The 15,264-nt window shown below is 41.4% G+C and overlaps 1 protein-coding gene across 1 annotated transcript; it reads right to left on the bottom strand.

The window, feature by feature from the left end:
* Positions 1–1,092: 1,092 nt before the first annotated feature.
* LOC132720169 (uncharacterized metal-dependent hydrolase HI_0454-like) lies at positions 1,093–5,785 on the bottom strand. The gene is made up of 3 exons (XM_060704212.1): positions 5,416–5,785; positions 4,133–4,638; positions 1,093–1,380 (listed from the first exon to the last, which is right to left on the bottom strand). The coding sequence occupies exons 1-3, from the start codon at positions 5,783–5,785 to the stop codon at positions 1,093–1,095; spliced, it is 1,164 nt and encodes a 387-aa protein (XP_060560195.1).
* Between the last annotated feature and the right edge of the window lie 9,479 nt (positions 5,786–15,264).

The following is a 15,264-nucleotide window of genomic DNA, read 5'->3' on the forward strand; positions in this document are numbered from 1 at the left end:
ACCCTGTTTACAAACTCTTCATGTTAAATTTAAAATGAGTGTCCCTGAGATAGAATAGATTAATACAGAACCCCTTAAGAAAGCCCAACACGGCAAAATTGAAAATGTTGCAGGCTCGGTTTGATTGAGCCTGTTCATGGACGGTACTGGAAAGTGCAAGTTACCGTCCACGCCCCCTAGCACCTAGAACCTAGAACTTCTGAAATGTATTAATCATTTCTTAACTGATTTTAGTAGCTGAAATAGTAAAACTCTAAAATCTTACTAACTTTTCCCGAAGGTCTATAAGACCTCAAGTCTCAAATTCCTAGGGAAAACCCTAAATGGGTAAAAGATATCAAATTCATAAAGTCTAGCTGCCCATTGTTTTCTCGTTTAGGGCACACGCTTTTTATTACATGCGGACCATACGCCGCTTTTCATGGAATGGCACGGAAGTGTCACATAGAAGGTTCCATGATAACCGCCGTATGAGCACATCTGCGGATGTTTCTAAATTCAAAATTTTACTATTTCACGTTTAAATGTTGAATTCTGCTTAAGCCGGTGCTAGGGGGCGTGGACGGTAATTTGCACTTTCCAGTACCGTCCATGAACAGGCTCAATCAAACCGAGCCTGCAACATTTTCAATTTTGCCGTGTTGGGCTTTCTTTAGGGATTCTGTATTTATCTTTTTTTTGTAATTACAATCAAAGCAATTACCTTCCTTGGATGGTCTGTAGTTTGGACAGTATCTGCCAGATAATAACAGCTTATTTCTATCTACCAAAATGGCGTCGTATCACTCAATTCCGGACTAACCTCACTAGTTCCGGTATGCTCGGAACTACTGCTTCCGGTACGCCCGTCAGCCTTCGTTAACTTCCGGAACCTTTACCATACGGTACTACACTCCTCCCCGTCCTATTCTTTAGGAGGAAACTGTAGCTCACGGAAGTTAACCCATCGCAGACGCCTCTCTAGTCCAAGGGCAGACTAGAGCTTCCCGGATTCAAACCGGTACTGGTACTCGGCCAAGTGCCAGAGGGCTGGACAACAGGACCTACCTGACCGGACCGTACCCCTTCCAGCCAGGACGCTACTCCAAGTACTCAATCGGAGGCAGGGGCCTTCCGATCGAGATACAGACGTTCTGCATTAGCATTGGTCTGCTGCAGAACATCCCGCCAATCACGGTGTGTCAGCTGGGCGACACAGGCAGCTGCCGTTCCGATCAAAGCCGGAGTCGAACGTTTATACCCCTGTGGTGCAAAGTACGGCGCATCAGTCTCCAGTAACATTCGGCTGGGCTGAATGTCACAGACAGCAGCAATCTGGTCAGGATTCGACGGCTTGAACAGTCTTACCATGGAGGTAAACCCAAAATAAGTATTTGGGAACTGCTCAATCCAACGATTTTTAATTTAGATAATCCTTATTTTGATCTAATGGTGTCTGACATTTATCCGCATGAACTACAACTTAATAATCTTAATAACTTAACTTAATCCGAGCCTGCAACATTTTCAATTTTGCCGTTTTGGTCTTTCTTTAGGGATTCTGTATTTATCTATTTTATGATCACATCCGTGTTATTTGTGCCGTGTGTTGGCTGTAAAAAGTCTCCCCGTACATTTAATCAATGATGTTATATTTTCGATCCTTGAAGATCGTTCAGCACGACATTATTGTTGTGCTTGTGGTAATTTTAGTTTCACCTTTTCGGCATTTTCTAGTTGGGTGGTTCCAATATTCCTACTTGAATAATGTTGAATCACCATTAGGATATGTTGCCTGCTTTTTAAATTTGTCTTTTGACGTCTTATCTGTAATACGCAGGCTTCATAACCTCTGATCCCCTTTCAAAATTCCATTTTATTTAGTTCCGCCCATTGTTTTCTCGTTTAGGGCACACACTTTTCATAACTTGGGGACCTTACGCCGCTTTTCATGGAATGGCACTGAAGTGTCACATTGAAGGTTCCATGATAACCGCCGTATGAACACATCTGCGGATGTTTCTAAATTCAAAATTTTACTACTTGTTTAAATTTTGAATTCTGCTTAAGCCGGTGCTAGGGGGCGTGGACGGTAACTTGCACTTTCCAGTACCGTCAATGAACAGGCTCAATCAAACCGAGCCTGCAACATTTTCAATTTTGCCGTGCTGGTCTTTCTTTAGGGATTCTGTATTTATCTATTTAATAAAAATCTGGAAGCAAAGTGATCCCTCGGAAGCATTAATCACAACAAAATTACATAAGAATTGCAGACTCGGTTTGATTGAGTCTGTACATGAGGGATAATGAATAAGTGCAACATCCCTCACGCCCCCTAGCACCGGCTTGGGCGGTACTCAATTCTCAACACTCAATAGTGCCCAACGAACTCTTGAAATTTAAGTACATCATTTATGGATCTTCATATTTCTATCAACAACAATTCTATTCACACAAAAATCTATGATAAAAGAGATGACTTTGACTTTTGTATAGTCAATTATCCACATTTAGATGGAGACGGTACTACCATGCAACATCTTACGGGGTTTATGTTTCTCAGTTAATTAGATTCGCTAGAGCTTGTAGCAACGTAAAGGATTTCAACGAGCGGAATATTTTTATTACCAGCAAGCTTCTAAAACAGGGCTACCGCTATCATAGATTACGGAAATATTTTACTAAATTTTACAATCGTAACTTTGATTTAATTTCTAAATTCAATAGTGATTTAAAAACTCTTCTGCGACAAGGGATTAGCAAGCCTGGTTTTTATGGCGATGTGATTTACAAACTTCGTAAGATTTTGGATCATGGTAATTTTTCTGCTGTTTTTACTAAAATCATTAAACGTTTTATTAAAAGAGGTTATGACCCATACTGCATGTTTAGTGTTCAACCCTTTTACAGTTGAACACTACGCTTTCCTCTTTCGATTGCATCTGACGGACCAAGTGGGAGACTCTATGATGGATAGTTCGTAAAGCCCTATGGGACTGAATTGTCTTAATGTTCGTCTTCTTAATTGTTGTATCTTCCCCATTGCCTCTAGTTTTTTTATTTCTTTAATTAACCCCCCCCCCTTTCCCCGGTCTCCCGTCCCCTTCCATTTTGTGAACCTATTATTATTTTCTTTGAATTCCTAATCAGTTACAAATTATTTATCATTTAATGATTAACCTGTCCGTGCTCGTTGTGGGTATATTATTCTTTTCTTTTAATTCCTAATCAGTTACAAATTATTTATCATAATTATTTATCATTTAATGATTAACCCGTCCGTGCTCTGTCTTTGCCCTGTCCTGTTTTTGTTTGGGGTCCGCCTGGGTTCCTTGCCACTGGTTCTTGTTGCTAGGTCATATGGGGGTTGTGTTCATTGAACGCCGCCTTTCCTTGTTGATCTTGTTTATCATATTTTCTGCCTTGCTTCGTCGGGCCCTTGTAAGTGATTTTCTTGTTGCTCTGTCTTCTTTTAGGACATTGAGTACTTTTGTTATGGTCATTGGGTTTACTTTTATATGTTTCTACATGATCATTTTAGTGTTTTACTTATTTAACCTTTTGTAACCATGACAACTGTTAGAATTTCACTTGGCGGGGATTCATTTTATTTACACTGTCTCGTTTATAGGAACATGGTGGGGCTAAGAGCGAGGTTTGGTGCACCATTAACCGGTTTAAACTCCCCAGCAGTCATTATTATGCTGCTGACCGTTCCAAGGCGGCGCCCCACTGTGTTCCTCAGATGTATGTCTATGTTGTTTCATACTGTTTTGGTGACACTTTTGCATGTGTCCCTTGTTGTTTTCTCGTCTACGGTCAGTATCTTCCCCATTACCTCTAGTTTTTATTTCTTTGATTAACCCCCCCCCCGGTCTCCTGTCCCCTTCCCCTTTGTAGGCCTATTATTCTTTTCTTTGAATTCCTAATCAGTTACAAATTATTTATCTTTTAATGATTAACCTGTCCGTGCTCTGTCTTTGCCCTGTCCTGTTGTTGTTTGGGGTCCGTCTGGGCTCCTTGCCATTGTTTCTTGTTGCTGGGTCATATGGGGGTTGCGTTCATTGAACGCCGCCTTTCCTTGTTGATCTTGTTTATCATATTTTTTGGTACCAGAGAAGCAGTGGAGATGTATCAACTGCTCCCTCTGTACCTTTGGCTGGCTCGCTAGTTGGTACATTAGGGACAAGATGGCCTCATCCCCAACTTCCAACATGCTGCGCGCATGCAACAGTAGAATATGCTCAGGTTTGAGCAAGTTCAAGACCCTCTCCAAGCCCAAAATCCGGTTGGACCAGGTATCAGGCTTGATAGTGTGGTCCACTCCAACCTCACCAAGGCCGGCAACATTTGGATTTTCCAAAATCTTGGCCAAGCGCTCTAACCTCTTGTCCGTAACATCCGCCTTGGGATGGATGCCACAGACAACGACAATCCCTTCATCGACCCAGGATTGGATAAGTGAATCCGAAGGATAGTTGTCAGGGACACAGCAAATGGTTGCTGCTCCCGTGACTTTGACCTCGAATTCATCACCCCGAGCCTTCCCGGCACAAACGGCAGCCAATGATGGAATAGACAAGGCCATATTCCCCCCTGTCCTATCCAAATGACAATGGCTGTCAAATGCCTTCGGGACACTCAGAATGTGTTCCTTCTCTTCAGGAGACAGTTCAAACAGTGGGAGACTCTATGATGGATTGTTCGTAAAGCCCTTTGGAACTGAATTGTCTTAATGTTCGTCTTCTGCCTTGCTTCGTCGGGCCCTTGTAGGTGATTTTCTTGTTGCTCTGTCTTCCTTTAGGACAATGCATACTTTTGTTATGGTCATTGGGTTTACTCTTATATGTTTCTACATGATCATTTTAGTGTTTTACTTATTTAACCTTTTGTAACCATGACAACTGTTAGAATTTCACTTGGCGGGGATTCATTTTGTTTATAGGAACATGGTGGGGCTAAGAGCGAGGTTTGGTGCACCATTAACCGGTTTAAACTCCCCAGTAGTCATTAGTATGCTGCTGACCGTTCCAAGGCGGCGCCCCACTGTGTTCCTCAGATGTATGTCTATGTTGTTTCATACTGTTTTGGTGACACTTTTGCTTGTTTCCCTTAATGTTTTCTCGTCTACGGTAAGTGTCTTCCCCATTGCCTTTAGTTTTTATTTCTTTGATTAACCCCCCCCCCCCCTTTCCCCCGATATTTTTTAACCGCCTCCGTGGTCGAGGGGTTAGAGTCAATGACTTCTAATCCATTTACCTTTCTGGCGTGGGTTCGATCCCCGGGAGATGCTTTGGTAGTTTAGCGCGGCGGAAGGTAGTCTAGTACTGGTGTAAAATAACAAGAATAAAGACCAACAAGGCAAAGGCAACGTTCACAGGACGCCGCCCCCCGCACACACCCAAGCAGGACACCCAGAAGGCACCAAACAAGTACCTGAAGTCACAACACTGGCGTATGACCTCGGGGCGGAAGACTGTGTTATGGTCCCAGTCTCCGACGATGGAGGGGCTGCTGTGGCTACAAGAGTTAGAGGGTCCTCTAACTCCATTGCCTCAGCCCAGGACTTCCTTAGGGAGCTAGCCCTGACTGGCTTTGGCTTGAGAGGTGAACGGGGTGGACTGGCCAGCAACTTCCTCTCATCCCCAGACTCCACTTCTACCTCCATGTCGAACTCGTCCAACAGGGCGATGGACTCTGATGACGTGTGGGATTTGGCCCAACAGTCAGAGCGAATCACCTGGATTGAAGGGTCAATAGCCAGGCGAATGTCTTTGGAGGTCCCTGTTGGCTCTTCCTTCCACATCAGCTTTTTGGTAGCTGGCAATTCATGGACGTATTGGCTGATCCATGAATGGCTATGGAACTGGAGTTTGTCCAATTCCCTGACCAGACCTCTGGCTCAGCCCTTCTTCTTGGACCTCTTGGATAGGTCATTTGACCCAACAAAGCCTCAATATCTTTGGGCCTTGTCAGGTAGGACAGTTACCAAAACTGGGCTAACTCGAGGGCGGAATCTTTGCCGCTTTCCTGTGTAGCGGACAGGATCTTCTCTGCAGACATTCTGTAATGACACAAAAAATCAAATGGTTGGTTATGTATCAGCCCTCTTAGAGCGTTTAATACAATCCTTACTCTTATATAAATTTATGTCAAAAGCTTCAGTCTGCGTGATATCAACGCAAGAACCGTGGTACCACTCTTGACAGTGATCACATTGGATCATGCAGTCGCTCGCTTAGCATCACTGGGGTGTTCTTGAAACACCTTTATCCAGCGAGGTAAATCCCTATCCCTGCAAGGTTTAACACGGTCGTGATTTACTACGAAGACCGCATTACGGAGCTTTACTCTAAAATGGTAAGAGGAAAGCTTAGAGACAATAACCCCCGGGCCTTTCCAAGGAGGAGATAATTTCTTACATTTGCCTTTCACTGTGGCAGTGTCGATTAAATAAACTGCATCTCCAACCTCGTAATTCCTCTCAAGGATGCGCAGATCATAATTACGCTTCATTCGATTTGAAGCGGTTTTCATATTTTATGATCACATCCGTGTTATTTGTGCCGTGTGGCGGCTGTAAAAAGTCGCCCCGTACATTTTATCAATGATGTTATATTTTCGATCCTTGAAGACCCTTCAGCACGACATTATTTTTGTGCTTGTGGTATTTTTAGTTTCAACTTTTTGGCATTTTCTAGTTGGGTGGTTCCAATATTCCTACTTGAATAATGTTGAATCACCCTTAGGATATGTTGCCTGCTTTTTAAATTTGTCTTTTGACGTCTTATCTGTGATACGCAGGCTTCATAACCTCTGATCCCCTTTCAAAATTCTATTTTATTTAGTTCCGCCCATTGTTTTCTCGTTTAGGGCACACGCTTTTTATTACTTGGGGACCATACGCCGCTTTTCATGGAATGGCACGGAAGTGTCACATTGAAGGTTCCATGATAACCGCCGTATGAACACATCTGTGGATGTTTCTAAATTCAAAATTCTACCCTTTCATATTTAAATGTTGAATTCTGCTTAAAGCCGGTGCTAGGGGGCGTGGACGGTAAAATAGATAAATACAGAATCCCCGAAGAAAGCCCAACACAACAAAATTGAAAATGTTGCAGGCTCGGTTTGATTGAGCCTGTTCATGGACGGTAGCTGGAAAGTGCAAGTTACCGTCCACGCCCCCTAGCACCGGCTTAAGCAGAATTCAACATTTAAACATGAAATAGTAAAATTTTGAATTTAGAAACATCCGCAGATGTGTTCATACGGCGGTTATCATGGAACCTTCAATGTGACACTTCTGTGCCATTCCATGAAAAGCGGCGTATGGTCCCCAAGTAATAAAAGGCGTAGTAACTTGCACTTTCCAGTACCGTCCATGAACAGGCTCAATCAAACCGAGCCTGCAACATTTTCAATTTTGCCGTGTTGGGCTTTCTTTAGGGATTCTTTATTTATCTATTTCATAGACTGGCGAGCTGTTTCATGGGCTTTCTCCATGGTAGAAAAAAAGCTCACGAACATAGTCATTTGGTGACTGCTCGTCACGATGTTTTGATGGAAACATCACGTCTGCCGGAGTATTTACCTCTCTACCCATCATCAGATGACCTTAATGCTCCAGCAATCTGCTTAAGGTGCAAGTCCCACTGTTTCTGGGATTTACCTATAAAACATAGGACAGCATCCATGAGAGTCCTGTAATACCTTATGGATCTCTAGAACCTTACACAACTCGCAAAACAACTTGGATTCGATGTTGCGACCCTGGTCAGAGAAGATCTCAAATGGCATACCAAATCTAGAGAAGAACTGATCGACAGCCGTGCGAGCAGATTCCTCGGCAGATTGACTTGGGACTGGTATGCACTCCACCCACTTGGTAAACTGGTCAACCATCATGAGTACGTGCTCATTACCCCTTGGTGTTTTTGGCAAAGGACCTAAGAAGTCTAAACGTACACGTTCCATTGGGGAGCCTGCCCTAAATTGGATTAAAGGACATTTCCCCTGATGTGCTGTTTTTTGTTTTGGTTGCACACAGCACAACCAGAAACATAACTAGCCACATCCTTACCAAGACTGTACCAAATAAACTTATCTTTTATTTGGGTCTTTTGTCCGAGACTCGCCCTGATGACCTGCCGATGGCAAATTATGATTCAAAGCGAGTGCTTCTTGCCTATAAACACCAAGTAACACAAGCCTCTTGTCATCAGTGTGTTTACCGTCCATGAACAGGCTCAATCAAACCGAGCCTGCAACATTTTCAATTTTGCCGTGTTGGGCTTTCTTTAGGAATTCCGTATATATCTATTTTATCAGTTTGATATAGCACACCGTCAATCAAGAGCATCGAATTCTTAGTTAACCAGTAATACTTGGTTGCTGGGTCATATGGGGGTTGCGTTCATTGAACGCCGCCTTTCCTTGTTGATCTTGTTTATCATTTTTGGTGCCTGGACTTGACTGAAACAGAGCTGAAGGGTCAGCTTCTGTCCCATCTCGTAACCAATCCAGTACAGGTTTCAACTCAGGATCACGGCTTTGGGCCTCCCTGAGTTCATCCACAGAAAAACCCCAACTTTGCGGGGCTTCACTGTCACTTGGCCTGTCCACTGGATTAGTAACCGTAGGAGAACTATCTTTCTCCTTATCTCCCACCTGATCAGAAGGCGTTGCATTGGTAGCAAGCTTTGATCTCCTGGTGGATACTATATTAATACTAGCAACATCATTCTTTCTATTACTTGGGGACCATACGCCGCTTTTCATGGAATGGCACGGAAGTGTCATGTTGAAGGTTCCATGATAACCGCCGTATGAACACATCTGCGGATGTTTCTAAATTCAAAATTTCACCATTTCATGTTTAAATGTTGAATTCTGCTTAAGCCGGTGCTAGGGGGCGTGGACGGTAACTTGCACTTTCCAGTACCGTCCATGAACAGGCTCAATCAAACCGAGCCTGCAACATTTTCAATTTTGCCGTGTTGGGCTTTCTTTAGGGATTCTGTATTTATCTATATCATCGCCTCTAGACATGCCATGCATGTCCCATGGGATATATTCCAAAGTTTGTGCTAGCATTAATACATCCCCGGGATCAGGAAGGGTCCTGATGTCCAAGGTTTGTTCTTCCTGGCAACCAACTCTCAACACAGATCTCACCTCTACTGAAGATTGGCCTTCAGGAAGACCCTGCTGACCATGTTCACCGACCCCAATGGTAAGGACCGGCTGGCCATTCGTACCCCCAATTTTTAAAAAAAAAAAAAATAAAGGGAAAACTTTTTCCCAAAAAAAAAATTTTAGACCAAAAAAAAAACCAAATATTTCCTTTTTAAAAAGACCCATTTTTCAAAAATAAAACCCCCAAGAAACCCCAAAAAAAAAAAAAGTTCCCGACCCCCCCAAAAAAAAAAAAAAAAAATTTTTTTTTTGAAAAATAAAAATTTTTGGGGGAAAAAAAAAAAAACAAAAAAAAAAAAAAGGAAAAAAACAAAAATTTTTTTACCAAAACCCAAAAAAAAAAAATTTTTTTTTCCCCAAAATTTCCCCCTTTTTTTTACATAAAACCCCAAAAAAAAAACTTAAAAAAAAGGTTTAAAAACCCTAGTTTTCAGAAAAAAAAAAAAAAAGTTTGGGAATTTCCGTTTCCATTAATGATTCCTTTTGCCCCCCAAAAAAACTGGGATGAGGTTTAAAAGGGGGTTTTTCCTAGTTTTTTTCGGGCAAAAGGGGGCCCTGCCCTTGGGAATTTTTTTTTTCCTTTTTTGAGTTCCTTTAACCCGACCCCCCAAAATTCATAGGATGATGGGTTTTTGAGCAGATGACCCTTTTTTTTTGGGTCATGTTAAAGGTCAAGGTCAAGTGCGTTTTTCCTTTTCCTTTGGTTTTTTCCCCAACCCCAAAATTTTTTTTATTGGCATGACAAAATTTTTTTTTGGGGGAAAGGGCAAAAGGTCAAGGCCCGGGGGTTTCATTTCCCGGATGATAACTAGGTTCCCTTTTGACCTAAGACCTAAAATTAGGAGATTGGTTTATTGAAAAAACCCTTTTTTTTTGGGAGGGCAAAAGGGAAGGTCAATTTACCGTTGGAAATTTTTTTTTTTTGGGAAAAATAAGTTTTTTTCCTAATTTCCCTTATAGGGGTTTTTTTGGCAAGTTAGTTTTTGGGGGGCGGTCAATTTTTTTTTCCGTTTTCAATTTCCTTTTCCAAATTTAAAATGGTTTTTGCCTCCCCTCAAAAATTTTAAAATTTTTTTTTTAAAAAAATACCCAAATTTTTTTAATTTAGTTAAATTTAAGGTAAGGCCCTTGGAATTTCCCCCCTTTTGGAGAAAAATTCCAATCAATCAAATTCTGGTAATTTTTTATTTAAAATGATCCCTTGTTTTTGGGGTAATTTAAAGGTTTTGGTCCAATGACTTGGGCTTTTTTTTTGGGTATAAAAGTTCAAGTTTAAAATTTTCTTTTATTTTTAATAGTTTTCTTTTTTTTTCCCTTTTTTGGGGCTTTGCGATACAAAAAAAAATTTTTTTGAATTTACTAGACAGTAGGGTTTTTGGGGAAAAATTTTTTGGAAAAGGTTTTTTTATTTTAAAAATTTTAATTAAATTAAATTTTTTAGGCGTATCTGGTTTTGGGGCAGACACAAATTTTTTTAACCTTTGTAAATTAATTAAAAAACCCAAAGGAATTTTTTTGACCCGCCTCCCAAATATTGTAACCGGTTTTTAAAATTAATTTTAAAAAAAAAAAATTTTAAAGTTTTAAACCTTTAAAAAAAAACCTCCATAAAAGTTCTTTTAATGTAAACTAAATTTCTTATTCCCCTTTTCCTTTTTTTTTTATTTTAGGTGGGGGGATGCCTTTTTCAAAACATTTCCCGTTTTTAAAAATCTTTTAATTCAACCCTAAAAATTTTAATGTTGGGGCTTTTAACATAACATTTTAAAAGTATTCAGTTTTGTAAGGGGAAAGTTGTTTTTCCCTTTTGGGAAAAACCCATTCTTTTAAAAATAATTTTTTTGGTTTGTTGCTTATGCCCCCCAACTCGAAAAGGGTCAGAGGTTTTAAAATGGTCCTCAAAATGGGCTCTATTCGTTTAAAAAGGGAAAATTTTTTGTTAAGCCTCTAAAATTAAATTTTGGAAATGTACGGGGGTAAAAACCCTTGATTTTTGTCAAAAAAAACCCCTTTTTAAATTTTTTTCCTTTTTTTTGGACAAAATGGAAGACAGAATTCTTAATTTAAAAATACAATAAACCTTATCAAAAAATTAAAACAATGAAGTTTTTACGAATCATTAATTTTTTTACAATAGGAAAGGGGGGGCAGTTTCGGTTCCCCCGGGGATGATTAATAAGTTTAAAAAAACCCGTTTCCCCCCATTTTTGGAAACCCTTTTTTCCCCCCAAAGACCTACGCCCTAGTTTTTTACGGTTCTCCCCAAACCAATCTTTTTTCCCTATAATTCAAAAAAAAACTCACTTTGGGAAGGTTTACCCAAAAGCAATTCCCAATTCCTTTGATTTTGAAACCAAAATTTCCCCCTTTGGGGGGGGGTTTGGAGGGCCCCGCACCAGTATTAAAATTCTTATCAGATTTTTCCCCCTTCCAAACCTACTTTGAAGTACCAATTTTTTCCCCCCCCAAAACATCCCGGAAAAAAAGCACAAAAGGGGGGGGTTCCCTAACCGCGGGGACAAAATTTCCTTAAAAACCCGGTTCCAATAGCCCGGGGGGATTAATCATTTTCCTTTGGAAAGTGGGGGGGTTTTTTCCAAAAAAAATAATTGGGGAAAACCATGGGGGAAAAAATTTTTTTGGGCTCTGGGGGGTCCGAACAAATGAATTTTTTTTAAACAACACCTTCCCCGGGGGGCAAAAAAACCCAAGCATTTGCTGTAACCATAATTTTTAAAAACCCTGGTACCAAACAAGGGCCGGTACGAAACTGAAGGGGCAATTCCCCGGGGGTTTGCAGCCCCTCCCTTTTTTGGAACTTGGGGAATTTTCTTTCGAATGTTCACCCTGGGAAATAACCCCTGCTGTTCTGGTTACATCCCCTCTGGGCCCCAGGGGAAAATGAGAGGAGGAATTTACCTGATATACAACAACAGGGTCTGGTTCGACTCCCCCTGTGCTTACTTGGCTGAAGTTGGCAGCCAACCGGGATTTTTTTACTATGCAGGTCTTGTCTGCAGACTGGGACGAGAAATTACCTACTTTTTCCCCGACCCCTTGTCGTTTAACGACTTATGGTCGCTGTTAAGCTTAGGGCAATAACGTTTGAAATGCCCCTTCTCGCCGCAATGGTAGTAGCCGTTGGTCCGATCACGAGGGCGTGACATTTTTTAACAAAAAGGTTTTTGTCAAACGTTTCTCAAGGTCATCTAGAGCTTGGCTTGGATCACCTTTTGACATAGCCTGTTGCTCCTGTGATGGCTGGGAGGCAACAGCGAAAACCTTCTCCGGCTTTTCAGGTTTTCTCTTCCGGTCACCATACATGGCAGATTGGACCTGCTGATAACTGACAAAACCCATTTGTATTGCTGCATGCACAGACTCGGGTTGCTGCATGCATACATGATGGCCCGCCTCTTTTGTCCACCATACCCTGGCAGAACCTGTTCACTGTCTGGGCAGAGACAAATTCTTCTGGGAGCTTCCTGAAAGCTCTATAACCCAGAGTGAGCACACGGTCAGCCCACTCCTCCAGGGACTCTGAAGTCTCTTGTACCGCATTCTGGAATCTTACCTGTGCGGCCGCTGGTAACTCGTGTTGGCCAAAACGAGCGGCCAACTTTTTTACCAACCCTTGATAGGTAAGACACCCTTCCTGATCATGGATAAGCGCATAGTATTCCAGCGCTTATCCATTCAGGCACCAAACGAAGCAGTTTATCTGTTCATCCTCAGTCCACCCGCCTTGTTGGACATAGCGGGTAAACTTAAGGAAGAATGGTTCACAAGGGATCCTGCCATCGTAAGACAAGTGCTTGGGAAGAGCCGAAATTGGATTTCGGCCCTTGCGATCAGGAACAGATGGCACTGGAACAACCGAGGTATCATCCTCGGAATCACTATCCACTATATTCCCAAAACGTATGGTACGTTTAGGAGTGGTATAGCGTGGCTTAGGTAAGGTTTGGGGGAGTGTGGGTTTTACCTTTTTGGAAGTAATATCCGCAGGTGACATTAATGTCAGACTTTTCTTGGCAAAAGTCTGATCATCTGATGCTACCAGATGATTTCTGCTGCTGCTTATGTGCAGCAAGGACCGATGTCGCCGCTTTCACCACCTTAACCATTTCTGTCCAATCCCGTGCAGATGGTTTATAATATCTGCCTCATCACCCGTCTCGTCTTCCGAGCAAGAATGGTCTAGCCCGCTACTGCGGTCAGTCGAGAGAGACTATTTTTTTGTAAAATCTATGTGACCAAGCATCTCCGGGGAGAACTTCTTTCGACAGATTGTCTGTAAAATTTCCCTGGTAATGTTACCAGAGCTTTCCCGCACGGCTACAATAGCCTTGGCAAGACTTGTACCCACATGCGGAATCGTCCGTAACTGATCCACAGGAGCAAAATTAATGGAGACCAAGGGTGGCTTCCCAGACATTGCATTCAAGGGTGAATGCCTAACCTCTGCATCCTGTGGATATTCGAAATCTAAGGATTCACTTTTTAGCAAATCCCCCTCCATGAACCGACAGAAACTATTTCTCTACATTGAAAGGGTTCAATTCAAACTATAATATCTACCGCTATTTGAATAAATAGCAAAAAGGATACACTGGAACGAGGGATTCAAATTACCTTATAGATAACTTTACCAGTGGCAGCAGTATAAAAAGTAAATCCGAAAAATAAACTTTTCAGACAAATCAAGCGGAATTATATGGCAATTCCTGCTCAAGTACGAAGATTCCAATAAAAATTCCAGTTTAAATCGTTCAAGTAGATTGGACTACTATGAACGAAACCAAGAATTTAGGTAAACTTCGTTCTATAAGTGCAGAATTTGAGGGCAAATTCTTACAATAACGGATTTTTTTTTAAGGTAGCGACGATTTTCCGGGGCGGAATTCGTAATAAAAAACCGCTGCCACCAATATAGAACCTATGCAGATTGATTACAAAGGGTTGTAAATACAATCAAAGCAATAACCTTCCTTGGATGGTCTGTAGTTGGGACAGTATCTGCCAGATAATAACAGCTTATTTCTATCTACCAATATGGCGTCGTATAACTCAATTCCGGACTAACCTCACTAGTTCCGGTATGCTCGGAACTACTGCTTCCGGTACGCTCGTCAGCCTTCGTTAACTCCCGGAACCTTTACCATACGGTACTATAGGATTCTGTTTTTATCTATTATATGTTCCTCAGTTATTTAGATTCGCTAGAGCTTGTAGCAACTTCCGGAAAGGATTTCAACGAGCGGAATATTTTTATTACCAGCAAGCTTCTAAAACAGGTTTACCGCCATCATATATAAAATTACGGAAATATTTTACTAAATTTTACAATCGTAATCTTGATTCAATTTTCAATTTTCTTGTTGCTATGTCTTCCTTTAGGACATTGAGTACATTGGGTTTACTTTATATTTTCTACATGATCATTTTGGTGTTTTACTTATTTAACATTTTGTAACCATAACAACTGTTTGAATTTCACTTGGTGGGGATTCATTTTATTTACACAGTCTCGTTAATATGAACATGGTGGGGCTAAAGCGCGGTTTGGTGCACCATTAACCGGATTAAACTCCCCAGCAGTCATTGTTATGCTGCTGACCGTTCCAAGGCGGCGCCCCTCTATGTTCCTCAGATGTATGTCTATGTTGTTTCATACTGTTTTGGTTCCACTTTTGCTTGTGTCCCTTGTTGTTTTCTCGTCTACAATAAGTATCTTCCCCTTTGCCCCTAGTTTTTATTTCTTTGTTTAAACCGCCCGCCCCCCCCCCTTCCCCAGGTTTCCTGTCCCCTTCATCTGTGCCCTTTGAATTTGTGGGCCTATTATTCAATCATTTATTTGTTTTTTATGAATTTCTTATCAGTTACAAATTATTTATTAATTTGGTGATGAGCCTGTTCGTGCTTTCTTGTGCCCTGTCCTGTTTTTGTTTGGGGTCCGCCTTGGGCTTCTTGCCACTGGTTCTTGTTACTAGGTCGTATGGGGGTTACGTTCATTGAACGCCGCCTTTCCTTGTTGATCTTGTTTATCATATTTTAAAGTGTTTACTATGCATAACTTTCATGCCT

The sequence above is a fragment of the Ruditapes philippinarum genome, unplaced genomic scaffold (assembly GCF_026571515.1).
Source record: "Ruditapes philippinarum isolate M1 unplaced genomic scaffold, ASM2657151v2 ctg14204_1_1_1_1, whole genome shotgun sequence".
Lineage (NCBI taxonomy): Eukaryota > Metazoa > Mollusca > Bivalvia > Venerida > Veneridae > Ruditapes > Ruditapes philippinarum.

What these genes read in the sequence shown, in the direction of transcription:
- LOC132720169 (XM_060704212.1), bottom strand. Translation starts at nt 5,785, where the DNA reads ATGTGGAAGGAAGAGCCAACAGGGACCTCCAAAGACATTCGCCTGGCT. An exon ending in CGCCAGTGTTGTGACTTCAG is followed by an intron (nt 4,639 to 5,415) that starts GTACTTGTTTGG and finishes TGTCTCCTGAAG; the next exon opens with AGAAGGAACACATTCTGAGT. An exon ending in AACTAGCGAGCCAGCCAAAG is followed by an intron (nt 1,381 to 4,132) that starts GTACAGAGGGAG and finishes TGGATTGAGCAG; the next exon opens with TTCCCAAATACTTATTTTGG.